This window comes from Rana temporaria, chromosome 5 (genome assembly GCF_905171775.1).
Source record: "Rana temporaria chromosome 5, aRanTem1.1, whole genome shotgun sequence".
NCBI lineage: Eukaryota > Metazoa > Chordata > Amphibia > Anura > Ranidae > Rana > Rana temporaria.
The window spans coordinates 105667216-105679988 of record NC_053493.1 but is presented as its reverse complement, the minus strand read 5'-3'; the positions used below and the strand labels follow the sequence as shown (position 1 = coordinate 105679988).

The following is a 12773-nucleotide window of genomic DNA, read 5'->3' as shown; positions in this document are numbered from 1 at the left end:
AATGTGGTTAAAGTGTTTGTTAACCCCCCAAAAAATACATATCATGGCTCCTTAAAGCAGATTAAACAGTACAGTACTTGTCTTGTGTAATCTGCCCCCCTCTAAACTGTAAAAAGAATCACCCTTAACCTGACACTTTCTGTATGCCCTCTCTATACTGACCACGATAACCAGGGCTACTAAGCCCTGACCACTGTGGCCAGAGTGCATCCCTCTGTCATACGTTGCTGTCCCCTCTGCTCTCCTCTCTCCCCCTCTTTCCTGCCTGTCAGCTCACTCTCTCTGTCTCCATCTCTGCCCCCCACCGTTATTATTAAAAATGAAAAACCTAAAATTGGCACTGCCAGACCCTCTATTAGAGCCTGGCATACCACACTATGGAAGTTATTTCTAAATACCTATTTACAGCTGTCTTCAGGCTGATCACATGACTCATGGCTGCTTTACAGCTACGAGACAGGGCTTCTGTGGGAGGAGATGAGCGGCCACATGATCTCCCCGGCTGACGTCAGAGGGAGATCATGGCTCCTCCCATAGAAGCCCTGTCTTGTAGTTGTAAATCGGTTGTAAAGCGGCCAAGCGAGTCATGTGACCGGCCATAAGACAGCTGTAAATAATATTTAGAATGCTTGTTTTTTAAATAACTTTCATAGTGTGGGATTCCAGGCTCTAAAAAAGAGTCTGACAGTTACTTGCAATTTAGACTTCACAAACACTTTAAACCATTGGAAAGTCAGCTCTAATAGGCAATGTACAGAAATATATATTAACCAACATCAAATTTAGTCAGATATAGTCAGATTAGATTTTTTTTAAATATCAAAATATATTCCTTTCTGGGTTCTCGATACATTAATTTTAATTTTTTTGTCTTATATATCTTTACTACCACTCATTACTGACCCTTGGCTTGTTCCTTGACTACGCTTCAGCTTGATCCCAACCTGCAACTACTTGTTACTAACCTTTTGCTTGTTTACTGACTATGCTTCTGTTTGATTCTTACTTGGAATATCTGCTGGACCCCGGCTTGCTCACCTTCTGGTGGAGCAATCCTGAAGACTGTGGCCTTGTACTAACACGCAGCTAAACCCATCTTCACCATCAGGAGCTCTGATGAGCACATGTTCGTGCTTAGACTCCGCACCTCAGATGAGCCTTCATTATTTTCCAGGGTGACCTGCTTGTATACCAATCCTGCTTGTCGGCTGGAGTCCCTCTACTGCTATAACTACTGGTCTCTGAGACTGGCCCCATACCATGACAGATATAGTGGTGATTTCTGACTCAAATCAAATATTAAACATATTTATATTTGCTAATAGCAAACAGCTTATCAAAAATTCATCTGGACCAACTCCAAGAGTGCCATAGATAGGCTGTTCTTTCAACAATGGCCTGATCAATTTCTTTCAAATTATAAACCCCTAAGAAGCCCCACAACTTCTTTTCTTATTTCTTCCAACAATTATACAGTATATGAGAGTGAAAATCTTCATCCTTTGTCAGCTTGTAACAAAAAGAATTTCCAACATGTCAGAGAAATGCTGTATGCTAAACAATGCACCTGTGTGGCTTACAAGCACTTCTATTTACCTTGTTGTTCACCTCTGCAATCCAAGATAAAGCTCAAATGTGCATCTCTTGCTTTCAGTAGGCCTTGCATGGCTACCAAGAGCCTAAGGCATACTCAAATGAGATACAGGGCAAGATCATTAGACAAAATGTATTTCCAGCCACAAACTTTTTAGTCAAACAGAAAAAAAAGGAAAGGGAGGGATGTTGTGTTAAAAGAAATGTATTTTCTCTCTGACTTTTGATACTTTTCAAAACAAAAAATCAAACACGAAAATTAAGATTTGGAAAAAAAACATTAAGTGGTTATGGATACAAGAATAAAAATAATGGAAGTACATGAGAGTGACCTCTACAGGCTGAAGTATGACACTGGCCATAGACAGGTTAATATTTCACTCAACAAATCTAAGAATTTTTTGGTGTTATCCAAAGACTTGAAGATAACTTTATAAGGAAAACAAAGCATTCCTTCCAACTGAAGTCCTTTTTTTTTCTTTTTTTCATCACATAATTTTCTGGACGAGCAAAATGTTTACACTGTCCTCAAGATTTTGAATGTCTGGAATATAAAAGGCACTTGACTAACCAAGTTAACTAGAGGAAGTTGGGTTGATTTTTGGCTATTCATGATGCATGATTTCTCAGTAGCTTAACTGGATGAATGATGTGAACAAAGTTTCACCTCAGTCAATAATCTAAGTCAAACTTCACTTTGTTGCGTACAAATTATATTCTTAAATACTTCAGCCCCATAAACTCTAAGGTTCTTGGAAGAAAAGATTGAATCTTAATCAAAGTTAGTAGAAATTAAAATGTAGCCTGTCCATGGCCAGAATTATGTATATCTTCATGGAAACTACATTTAATCTAAATGTAACCCTGTAACAAGAATATTATATACACCCCTATATAGAAATATATACCATACACATATATTAGTAAACAGATTGGGGGGGGGGTTATGGTCCTTTTAAAGCCATATTCATAAAAGCCTTTTGTATAAACTTGAGTAAAATCTATTTATAATATAGTTATGTTTTGATTATAAAGAACTATATTCATTTTGTTACCATTAGTTAATTGGTAAGGAATTTTTAAAAGCACACATATTTAAATTTAGAAATTCCCTTAAAAAATATTTAATATTAGAATAAACTTTTTTATATTTTGTGTTTGTAGCAATAAAAATCATAAAAATGTAAATGCAAATTATATGGTAGAAAGAGAAAAGTAAAAAAAAAATGTATATTATATATTAGAGTAAAAGAACTTTCATGAATAAGGCTGTTAATGTTGAATTCTAACATTGACTGCAGGACACCACCCTATGTTTTGTACCTGTGACAAAGTTGATTTGCAAGTGAGTCTTGACATTCTCTAAAATAAAACAAAAAAGAAAATAATTCTTAGTTAATTTAAAACAGAGAATATGCAGAGAGTCCATTCTATATGAACTGCACTCGTATGGCACTGTTCTTAAGTGTTGAACTGAAACCTGACACTTATTGTGCCACTGACAAATACTTGGAGTCTATTTATAAAGCAGAGAAAGCGATTTTATCAAACATTCATTGGTGGAGAACCAATCACTTCCACTTAAAATGTATGGCCTGGGATTGTTATCTACCAGAGAATGTTTCTGAAAGTCACATTCTCCATTTTGAAAATAAACTCATTGAACGCCTTTACTTATAAAGTAGTAATTTCTCTCCTTAAAGCAAAACTGGTATGTGAGATTATACAAGCAGCTCTTGCTGAACTATTTGAACATACCATATATGTGAATAGATAGTTTTTGCACTTATTGTATGTTTGGATGCAGCACACTGAATGTTTGGATACAAGAAACGCAAATAACTATTTATATAAACATTTGCGCTTTGTATATACTAGCCTATGTGTGTACAAAATAATAAATTAATCAATATCATAGGAAAAAAATCATATTTTATAACAATCAATATTAAATTGTGCAAATACCTAAAAGTGCTAGTGCATATATAAACAATAAATAAACCACGGGTGCTGATGCATATTTAAACCATTAATTAATCAGTAAATAAATATGCAAATGGATACCAAAATCACTACATCAAAGTAACTAATAAATATACACTTGTACACACATAGGCGAGTATATAGGAAGTGCACCTTATTATATAAATATTTGAACATACTAGCTGTCTAGCTGTCATGCCAGAAATACTGTTCAAGTCACTGACTCAGAACATGTAAGCGACAAGTAAGTTCAAAACTGTCTTTTTACATGCTTAATCTGGTCAGTACTTTGACTAAAGTCAGAACCTAGACAACTAGGCAACCTAGACAACTAGGATTTTCAGAAGGTCAAGATTGGCAGCCTCAATTCCCTCATGATGTGAACTCCATTCCAGTAGACTATAAAAGCCAACAAAACCTTAAACTACCAACCTTGAAATCATAGAGAAGCCAAGGCACAGGATTGGATATATCAGTTTGTAAATGGATAGAAAACTAGCTGAAAGCCAGAATTCAGAGAGTCGTGGTTAATGATTCTTACTCTGAATGGTCCAATGTTATCAGTGGTGTACCCCAAGGTTCAGTGCTGGGACCCTTACTTTTCAATATATTTATAAATGATATTGGGTCTGAGATCAAAAGTAACATTTCTGTCTTTGCAGATGACACCAAGCTATGCAGTGGAATAACGTCCTTACAGGATGTCTCCAATTTACAAGCCGACCTCAATGCTCTGTCTGATTGGGCGACTAAGTGGCAGATGAGGTTTAATGTAGATAAATGTAAAGTTATGCACTTGGGGGCTAAGAATATGCATGCATCATACATACTAGGGGGAGTACAACTGGGGGGGTCTGTAGTGGAGAAAGATCTGGGGGTTTTAGTTGATCATAAGCTCAATAATGGCATGCAATGCCAAGCTGCGGTTTCCAAAGCGAGCAAAGTCCTTTCTTGTATTAAGAGAGGTATGGACTCCAGAGACAGAGATATAATTTTGCCCCTGTACAAATCATTAGTAAGACCTCATCTGGAATATGCAGTTCAGTTTTGGGCACCAGTTCTCAAAAGGATATCGGAGAACTGGAGAAAGTGCAGAGAAGAGCAACCAAATTGATAAGAGGCATGGAGGAGCTCAGCTATGAGGAAAGATTAGAGGAACTAAATTTATTCACTCTTGAGAAGAGGAGAATAAGGGGGGATATGATCAACATGTACAAATATATAAGAGGTCCATACAGTGAACTTGGTGTTGAGTTATTCACTTTACGGTCATCACTGAGGACAAGGGGGCACTCTTTACGTCTAGAGGAAAAGAGATTTCACCTCCAAATACGGAAAGGTTTTTTCACAGTAAGAGCTGTGAAAATGTGGAACAGACTCCCTCCAGAGGTGGTTCTGGCCAGATCAGTAGATTGCTTTAAGAAAGGTCTGGATTCTTTCCTAAATGTACAGAATATAACTGAGTACTAAGATTTGTAGGTGAAGTTGATCCAGGGTAAATCCGATTGCCTCTCGGGGGATCAGGAAGGAATTTTTTCCCCTGCTGTAGCAAATTGGATCATGCTCCGCTGGGGTTTTTTGCCTTCCTCTGGATCAACTGTGGGTATGAAGTTGGGTGTATAGGATTTTACTGTGTTTTTTTATTTTGTTTTTTGTGGTTGAACTGGATGGACTTGTGTCTTTTTTCAACCTGACTAACTATGTAACTATGTAACTATGTAACTATGTAACTATGTAACATCCTGACAAGTTTTGTGTCTATGTGCTCCTATATCCAGTCCAACATTCTGATAAACAGCACAGCTTGCATAGAGAAACATAGACCCTTTACTGCAGGGATATGCAATTAGTGGACCTCCATCTGTTTCAGAACTACAATTTCCATGAGGCATAACAAGACTCTGACAGCTACAAGCATGACACCCAGAGGCAGAAGCATGATGGGACTTGTAGTTTTGCTACAGCTGGAGGACCGCTAATTGCATATCCCTGTTTTACTGTATTATGGAAGCTGCATTTTTCCTAGTGGCAGCCTGCACAGCAATCATATGTGTGGCCACAAAATGGACTTATATGACATACAGGTCTAATCTATGATTAAGCCCAATGTGGGTGAAATATATCAGAGGGACATGGCTGATGGGCAGGGATTTGAACTATAGTCTGTCTTTCATTTACTGTACACTGGAGTTGACTACAGTGCGCAGTGGTGTCTGTATGCCAAATAATACTGTATATCTTCAATCGAGATGTGCTCCATATCTGCCAGCACCTGAATACAGAGTGTAAACCTGAGAGACTGATACTTCTGTCTCGGAGAGGCACCAATCTCTTATGGTATTTGTGCACACAATGGTCTTATTTTGTTAATTTCCTCACATGTGTATAACTGATAAAGCTTGCAGACCACATAAATACAGTAATGAGCCTATTTAAACATGTTGGTAACACTTGTTTGTTTTATCTTTAACACTTGGCCCTATTTTGTTAAATTTTGCTTGATTTTAACTAATGTGCGTTTAAAAGTGTGAAATAGAAAGTTGTAATGCTAAAGGCCAACTATGGGCAAAAAAATAAATAAAAATAAAATAACATATATATAATAGCATTGACTCTGTAATTATGTTTTTTTCTGGTTCTCCTTGAAACATACTTGATTCTGCCAATAAAGCTGTATTTTTGTTTCACTTCCTTTATTTCTATTTTTTTAATTCTTATTTCTACAGAAAGGCCCGTTGCTTCTTGTATTTGCTTTCAGGTTATCGTACTTTGCCAGTTTACAGAAAATAATGTTTCGCAGTTTTCTTCTTTTTTTTTTTTAACAGAGATGCAGTTTTCTTCTTTACATCTTACAACCAGAGAAAATGTGTTTGATGTACATTGTTAAAGATGAATCCTAGCCAAATTGATAATTATTCATATATCTGTACCATTTTTATTTGCCCAAATATGTATACTGTTCAGCTACAGTTGTTATCGCAACATACTGTATAGTCATTAGGTGACCCCACTATTCGTATTATCCAGCTCTTGAGTTTACATGATTTCTGAGACACTAGCCTGTCTACTGGGCTAAAAATTAACACCATTTTTATTTTATGAAGCCCTTCCTGTATTTTTCCCTCAGTAAAAGCCTACTTGAAGAACACCTGTCCCGTTGCTTAAATTTAGCTTTCAGCAAAAAACTGAATGAGGTCAGTGATAGAGTCCTGTATGGGAGGCTGTCACATGCATGACAGGTTACCAGCAAGACATGTCCTACTCTGAGCACTGTTATCTCCCTGTATGGTCTTAATTACCAGCAGTTTCCTAATCTGTGAATTAGTGTTGTTTCTTTAACCACTTGAGATCCGCAATAGTGCCAAATGATGGCCACAGCATGGATCTGCTTTACCGGGAGGCCGTCAATAGATGTCCCCCCCCCCCCGTGGGCCCTGTTATCACTGCTGTTATCAATGAGTCACTGAGATTTGGGCGATCACAGATCTAAGTAAGTGGCCGATCAGGCCCCTTACCACATGATAAGCTGTCAGCCAATGACAGATGAACATGTGATGAAAACAAAAGCTTGATAATCTTTTTTCTTCTCCTCAAACTGACAGTGTGAGGAGAAAAAAAAGCCCATCGCCGGCTTATGTGCAAGGGACATTGGTCATAAAGAGGAAGAGGCAATTCTGCCTCATCTGTGCCCTCCATTACTGCCTGCCAGTGCCACCTATCAATTCCCACAAGTGCCACCTATCAATGCCCACCAGTGGTGCCAATCAGTGCCTCATCAGTGCCACCTAGCAGTGCTGCCTATCAGTGTAACCTACCAGTGTCGATCTGTGCCCATTATTGCCACCCATCAGTGTCCATCACTGCCACCTATCAGTGCCCATCACTGCCAGCTTTCAGTGCCCATCACTGCCACCTATCGTTGCCCATCACAGACAGCTATCAGTGCCACCTATCAGTGCAACCTATTAGTGCCACTTCTCAGTGCACACCAGTGCCGCCTATCAGTGCCCACCAGTGCCACCTATCAGTGCCCACCAGTGCCGCCTTATTGGTGCCCATCGGTGCAGCCCACCAGTGCCCATCAGTGCAGCCTCATCAGCGTACATCAATGAAGGAGAAAGATTACCTGTTTGCAAAATTTTATAACAAATTATAAAAAAAATATTATAATTTTTTTTAAATGTGGTCTTTTTAAAAAAATTAACAAAAAAAAACTGCAGAGGTTATCAAATACCACCAAAAGAAAGCTCTATTTGTGGGAAAAAATTATAAACATTTCATTTGGGTACAGTGTTGTATGACCGCGCATTTGTCATTCAAAGTACATCAGCGCTGAAAGCTGAAAACTGGTCTGGGCAGGAGGGACGTTTACGTGCCCAGTAAGCAAGTGGTTAAGAATATGTCCCTGCCATAGCAACAGGTTCTTAAAGTTGCAGTAGTTAGAACTACCTGAATTTGGTGCACAGGTAGGTAATGCTGCTGAAACTGCTTTCCTGAATTAGGAAACCTCTCAGATTCTTAGAACACTTTAAATAAATTACGCAGCTGGGCGGTCAGAGCCCCACATGGCGCATTTTTTAAAAGTGTGACAGCGAGCAGGGGGAGAGATCCCTGCTCACTGTCAAAATGGGGGATAGGGAGGGGGAGGGGTGCAGGAGGCTAGTGCATCTGTAACATGTTACATGAATATGGATGTAACATGTTACCAAAGGCAAACCTATCCTTTACAGATGCTGTCATTTTTATGTCAATAAAAGTCCTTTCCCTGGCTTCATTAAAAGTGCCCCTTGACTCCTTGGCATAATTAGCTCTTGAAATCTTGATTATTATGATTGACTATCCTTAAATTACACAGGACACTAATTTCCTCCCCTTTGCCCCAAATTTAATATGATTCATTATAAATGTAAGAACGAAGAATGGATGATTTGTGTTAAAAATGTTTATACATTCTTTTTGTAAAAATGTGACATTTGTTGATACTTGGATTACACTCAACCCTTTATTCCCATAAGACTTAATTAAATTCCAGACTGGCAGTTACACGTTTTGTCATGGAGCACAAGACATAGAAAAATGTAGTTTGCCCCTTCATAGATATTAAGAAACAAATAATGAGATTCTCATTTCTTTTTGAGTCAGGCTTAACATGCGTAATTGTCTAAACATGCTCAAGGCCATATCTTCAGTATATAAGTAAAGCACAGTACACCTAAAAAAACTTGCATATCAAAGTTTTAGATTTGTATTTTAAAGCTTCTTCACCTCAATCACCCACTAGCTTCTTATATGTCATGGAGGCAAGATATCCCCTGAATAGTTTGTGTATCTGTCTTCTCCTAGGTGTATTTCCCCCACTGCTGGTTTTTCAAGTTGTTTTTTCTGCATTATAGGAAACATACTGCTTAAGATTAATACTTTCATTTGGCTTTGTAAAGGCAGGTGGGAATAACTCTTCACTGGAATTCATGAGAGATAGTGGAAGAAAGAAACTTCCCTTCTGTCCCTAAAATGAAACAGGAAGAAAGAAAAATCTCTGACAAATGAATGAAAATTCCATTCTTAGGGTCTAGTCACACCAGCAGCTGTCTTGTAATGTGGCTGCTGTCAATTCACTGATTATGAAGCATTGCATTATTTACATTTTGTTGAATAACTTCACTGAAGTGTCAAAATTAAATTTAATTCACCTTTATGTTCGGCAGTGCATTGCAATGTGGTGTACTACACCACAACACACTGTGGTGAAAAAAGTAGTGCATGACCCATGCACAATATGCTGGTGTAAACTAAACACTCGGGACACAAGTTTAATTGCCCTGTCTATGTAGTGAGTTGTTTTGTCAAGGCTGTCCAGTACAGTGCAGTGCAATGCATTTAACCATGTAATCATGTCTCTACTTGTGACCAGGTGACAAGATCAAATAGAAAATACAACTTAAGAAGGGTTGTCCTTTTCTCTACTTTCCTACACTTTTGGAGCATGCTGTAAGTACTATTATACAGAAATCTCCATGTGGTTTTAAAGACACTGGTTGGACATTGCATCTCTCTGTGACCATGAGCTTATAGCAGAGGGGTCTTCCACAGTCTGCCAATTAGTGAATAGCTGTGATCAGTGGCTGACAAGCTTCTGATTACAGCTGTTAATGAAAATCTAAGCCTCCCCCCCCCCTACTCACACTGCTGACCCATATTCTGCCCTAGCTGTCACAAAGCGGTGACAATCAACTCCTGTCCGTGTCCCCTGCAAACATGCTATCTGATTCCTGTTGCTCTCCCCCTAACTGTACCAGCAGAAACAGCAGGTTGTAGAAGGGGCACAGAGTGGAACGTGCATTGGTGCACAGGATCTGATCTGTTCAGTGGAGGATTGGTAAATATATTCCAGATAGTTCCTTAAATTTTCGTAATGAACACAAGTGCTCATTACAATACAATAGATAGTAAACATGAATGACATGCTTACTATTTCTTCAGTTTGAGAATAAAAATAAAAGCAATTCATACTGAGCTCTGTGTTCTCAATGTCTTTCTTTATCTTAAAACTGAACAGACCGTGATATTTCTTCATAATTCTTACAATATATAAAAATAAAACAATAAATAAATGAACCAAAAATTTTATACACCCCCCCCCCCCCACACACACACCCACCCACAGATACATAAAGATTTGCACAACTGTGGTGCAGTGTACAAAATCAGCAGCACCATCTTTTTATTTTATGGGTGCTATGCTTACAGGGGAAGTATGGTTTGGGGGTTATGTAACTAACTGGAAAAATTCAAATTAAAAAATAGTGTAGCATGATTAAAAAAGTTAAAAATATCAATAGCAATATGGTATGGTGACCTGGGGTTAAAAATGGATAGCAATGCATGGTAATGAATGGCTTAAACAATGAAATTAAATGTAAACTATTTATTAAGCTGTAGCAGTTAACCCATGCCCAGTCTTCACGTATACCCTTGTCTGCAAATTACTTTTACAAATTACTGTATAGGTAGATTGCATTTCAGCCCAAAATTAAGCTGAAGATACAATTACATGTAGATTAAGAAAATACCATGCTGATCCCGATATTAAACAAACCCACTTTCTCTCAAACACAAGAGAAAAAAAAAGGAAAAGAACTCTGAGACACAATGAGATATAGTCATAATTACTTGGAAATCAAAGACAAATTTCTACCTAAAACACATGTTTACTTGTTATTGTATTTTGAATTTTTTTTGTCATCTTAGAGTAAAATTAGCATTTTGATATTCTGTAATACAAGAATAGTATAATTCTATAAATGATGTAGCAAGTAATCAAGCTTGACAGAAGATTTATATCTATATGTGTTTATGATTTATGGTCATTAACATATATACTTACATCACTTTCATGACCCTCCCGAAGATTATATGTAAGATCTTGCTGAATGTCTTCTACAAATTTATGTGCATATTCTGGATAAAAGTCCAGAACTTCATAAAGGCCTTTGAGGATAATACACTGTAGATCACAGTAGGTCAAAGCTTTCACATCCGCATTGGTTTTTATTACTTGATCTTTAATTGATAAAGTTGCTCCAATTAAATCTCCTTTACCTGTAAGTATAAAGGCCACATCAACAAAATACTGCACTGGCAGACTGTCATTGCAAGACTTGTATTGTAGATATCTATTTATGGATGATGTTTACTTCTAGTTCACAGGAGGCTCTTTGGCTTTATTTGTACTGGAATACAGCTAAAATATAGTGAAGGCAAATAACAAGTTTACTTTAGAGAAGGGGCCAAACACAGTCAGTATTTTCCTATTGCTTATCCTTCCTGTGTCGTTCTGTCATGCCACAAAAAGGTCCAGAAATTCTAGAAAAAGGGGGAACACGTTACTTTCCACAGACATTTTCACAATGTGGTGTGCGGTTACTGAACAACCAATTATCAGACTTGAACACTGTCACATGGAATCTTTTGGTGGCACTTGTCCTTGACTCCTGGCCTGCTTAGAGAAAGTGATTATTGACTGCCCAAGGCCTCTCCTCTACAACAAACCTATTACTTTGCCTAATATTTATACAGGTCAATTTCCAGTAAAGCAGGGCACAGCTTAATTCACTCTTTTGACATTCAATGATTGTATGTGATTTTATCTCTTCTACAGTGGCAAAGGCAATGTTTGAAGGTCATATGATACTGCATAGATAATTAATAAGCATTTTTGAAAATGATATGGGTATTTTATTTTTATATTGCAAATAACAAAAAGGAACAATAGGAAACAGAAGATAAAACCCTATATCTCATAATTGCAATTTCTGACAAACACTGTACAATACTTAGCATTATCCTGGCTGTCTTGGACAAAAATGCAAGATTACCAAATCTTGTCTTCAGAAATAACTGTAAAATAACAGTTTTGTTGCTTATAGTTCTGTTTTTGCTTTATTTTTTGTCTCTAGTTGTTTCTATTACTTACTAAGTAGTTGTGTGCATAAGAAAGGCTTATGGCAGATGCGGTATACTATCACATTTAGTATTTTTTTCTGCATTTTGTTATCCTAGTTTAGCCTGGAGGATGTATACTACAGGGTTGTCAGCATTGAGAGACCTCCTGTACTGCTTGGGTTCTTTCCACCTACTGTAGTTACATTTTGGGCTGAGTGATTAGGCAACCTAGATACACATAGCTACACTTTTGTCTTTAGATTTAATTTCAAATTGTAGAATTACTGATCTAGTTTCACTTTTCAATGGAATGTGAATTATACAGTTAAAAATTAAGAAGCTAAGATCACATTTATTTTATATATATTATTCCCCACTGAATCAGCTTGGGTTTGTTTTGTAAGAATTGTTACTTTGAGCTCGATGATAGTGTTTCTGCTCTAAAATTTGTTAACTACTATATGTATGATTTTATTTTTGTTTACTTGCAAAATGCAAATGATAATTTTCTTAAAAATTTCAAATGCACAAAATATTTGATACAAATATCTGGTTGTAGAAGAGAATGCAAAATTAGGAATATCCAATCTGTGTGTAATATTTTTCCAAGCTAGGTAAAAACTGAACTTTAGGTACAAGAGCTTTCATTTCTTCAATAGCCACAGATAATTGTAAATACATTTACTTTGGGAATGGTTGGTGATATTAACTTCCTGTTTGTGGCACATTAGTATATGTGAGGGGGGAAACTTTTC

General features: G+C 37.2%; 1 protein-coding gene across 1 annotated transcript in view; it reads right to left on the bottom strand.

Moving 5' to 3' along the window:
• Positions 1-12773, bottom strand: part of KCNH8 (potassium voltage-gated channel subfamily H member 8) — a 580442-nt gene that overhangs the window by 91211 nt on the left and 476458 nt on the right. The window contains 2 exon segments of the mRNA XM_040352973.1: positions 2917-2955; positions 10961-11175. Of these exon segments, the coding sequence (XP_040208907.1) occupies positions 2917-2955; positions 10961-11175 (254 nt within the window).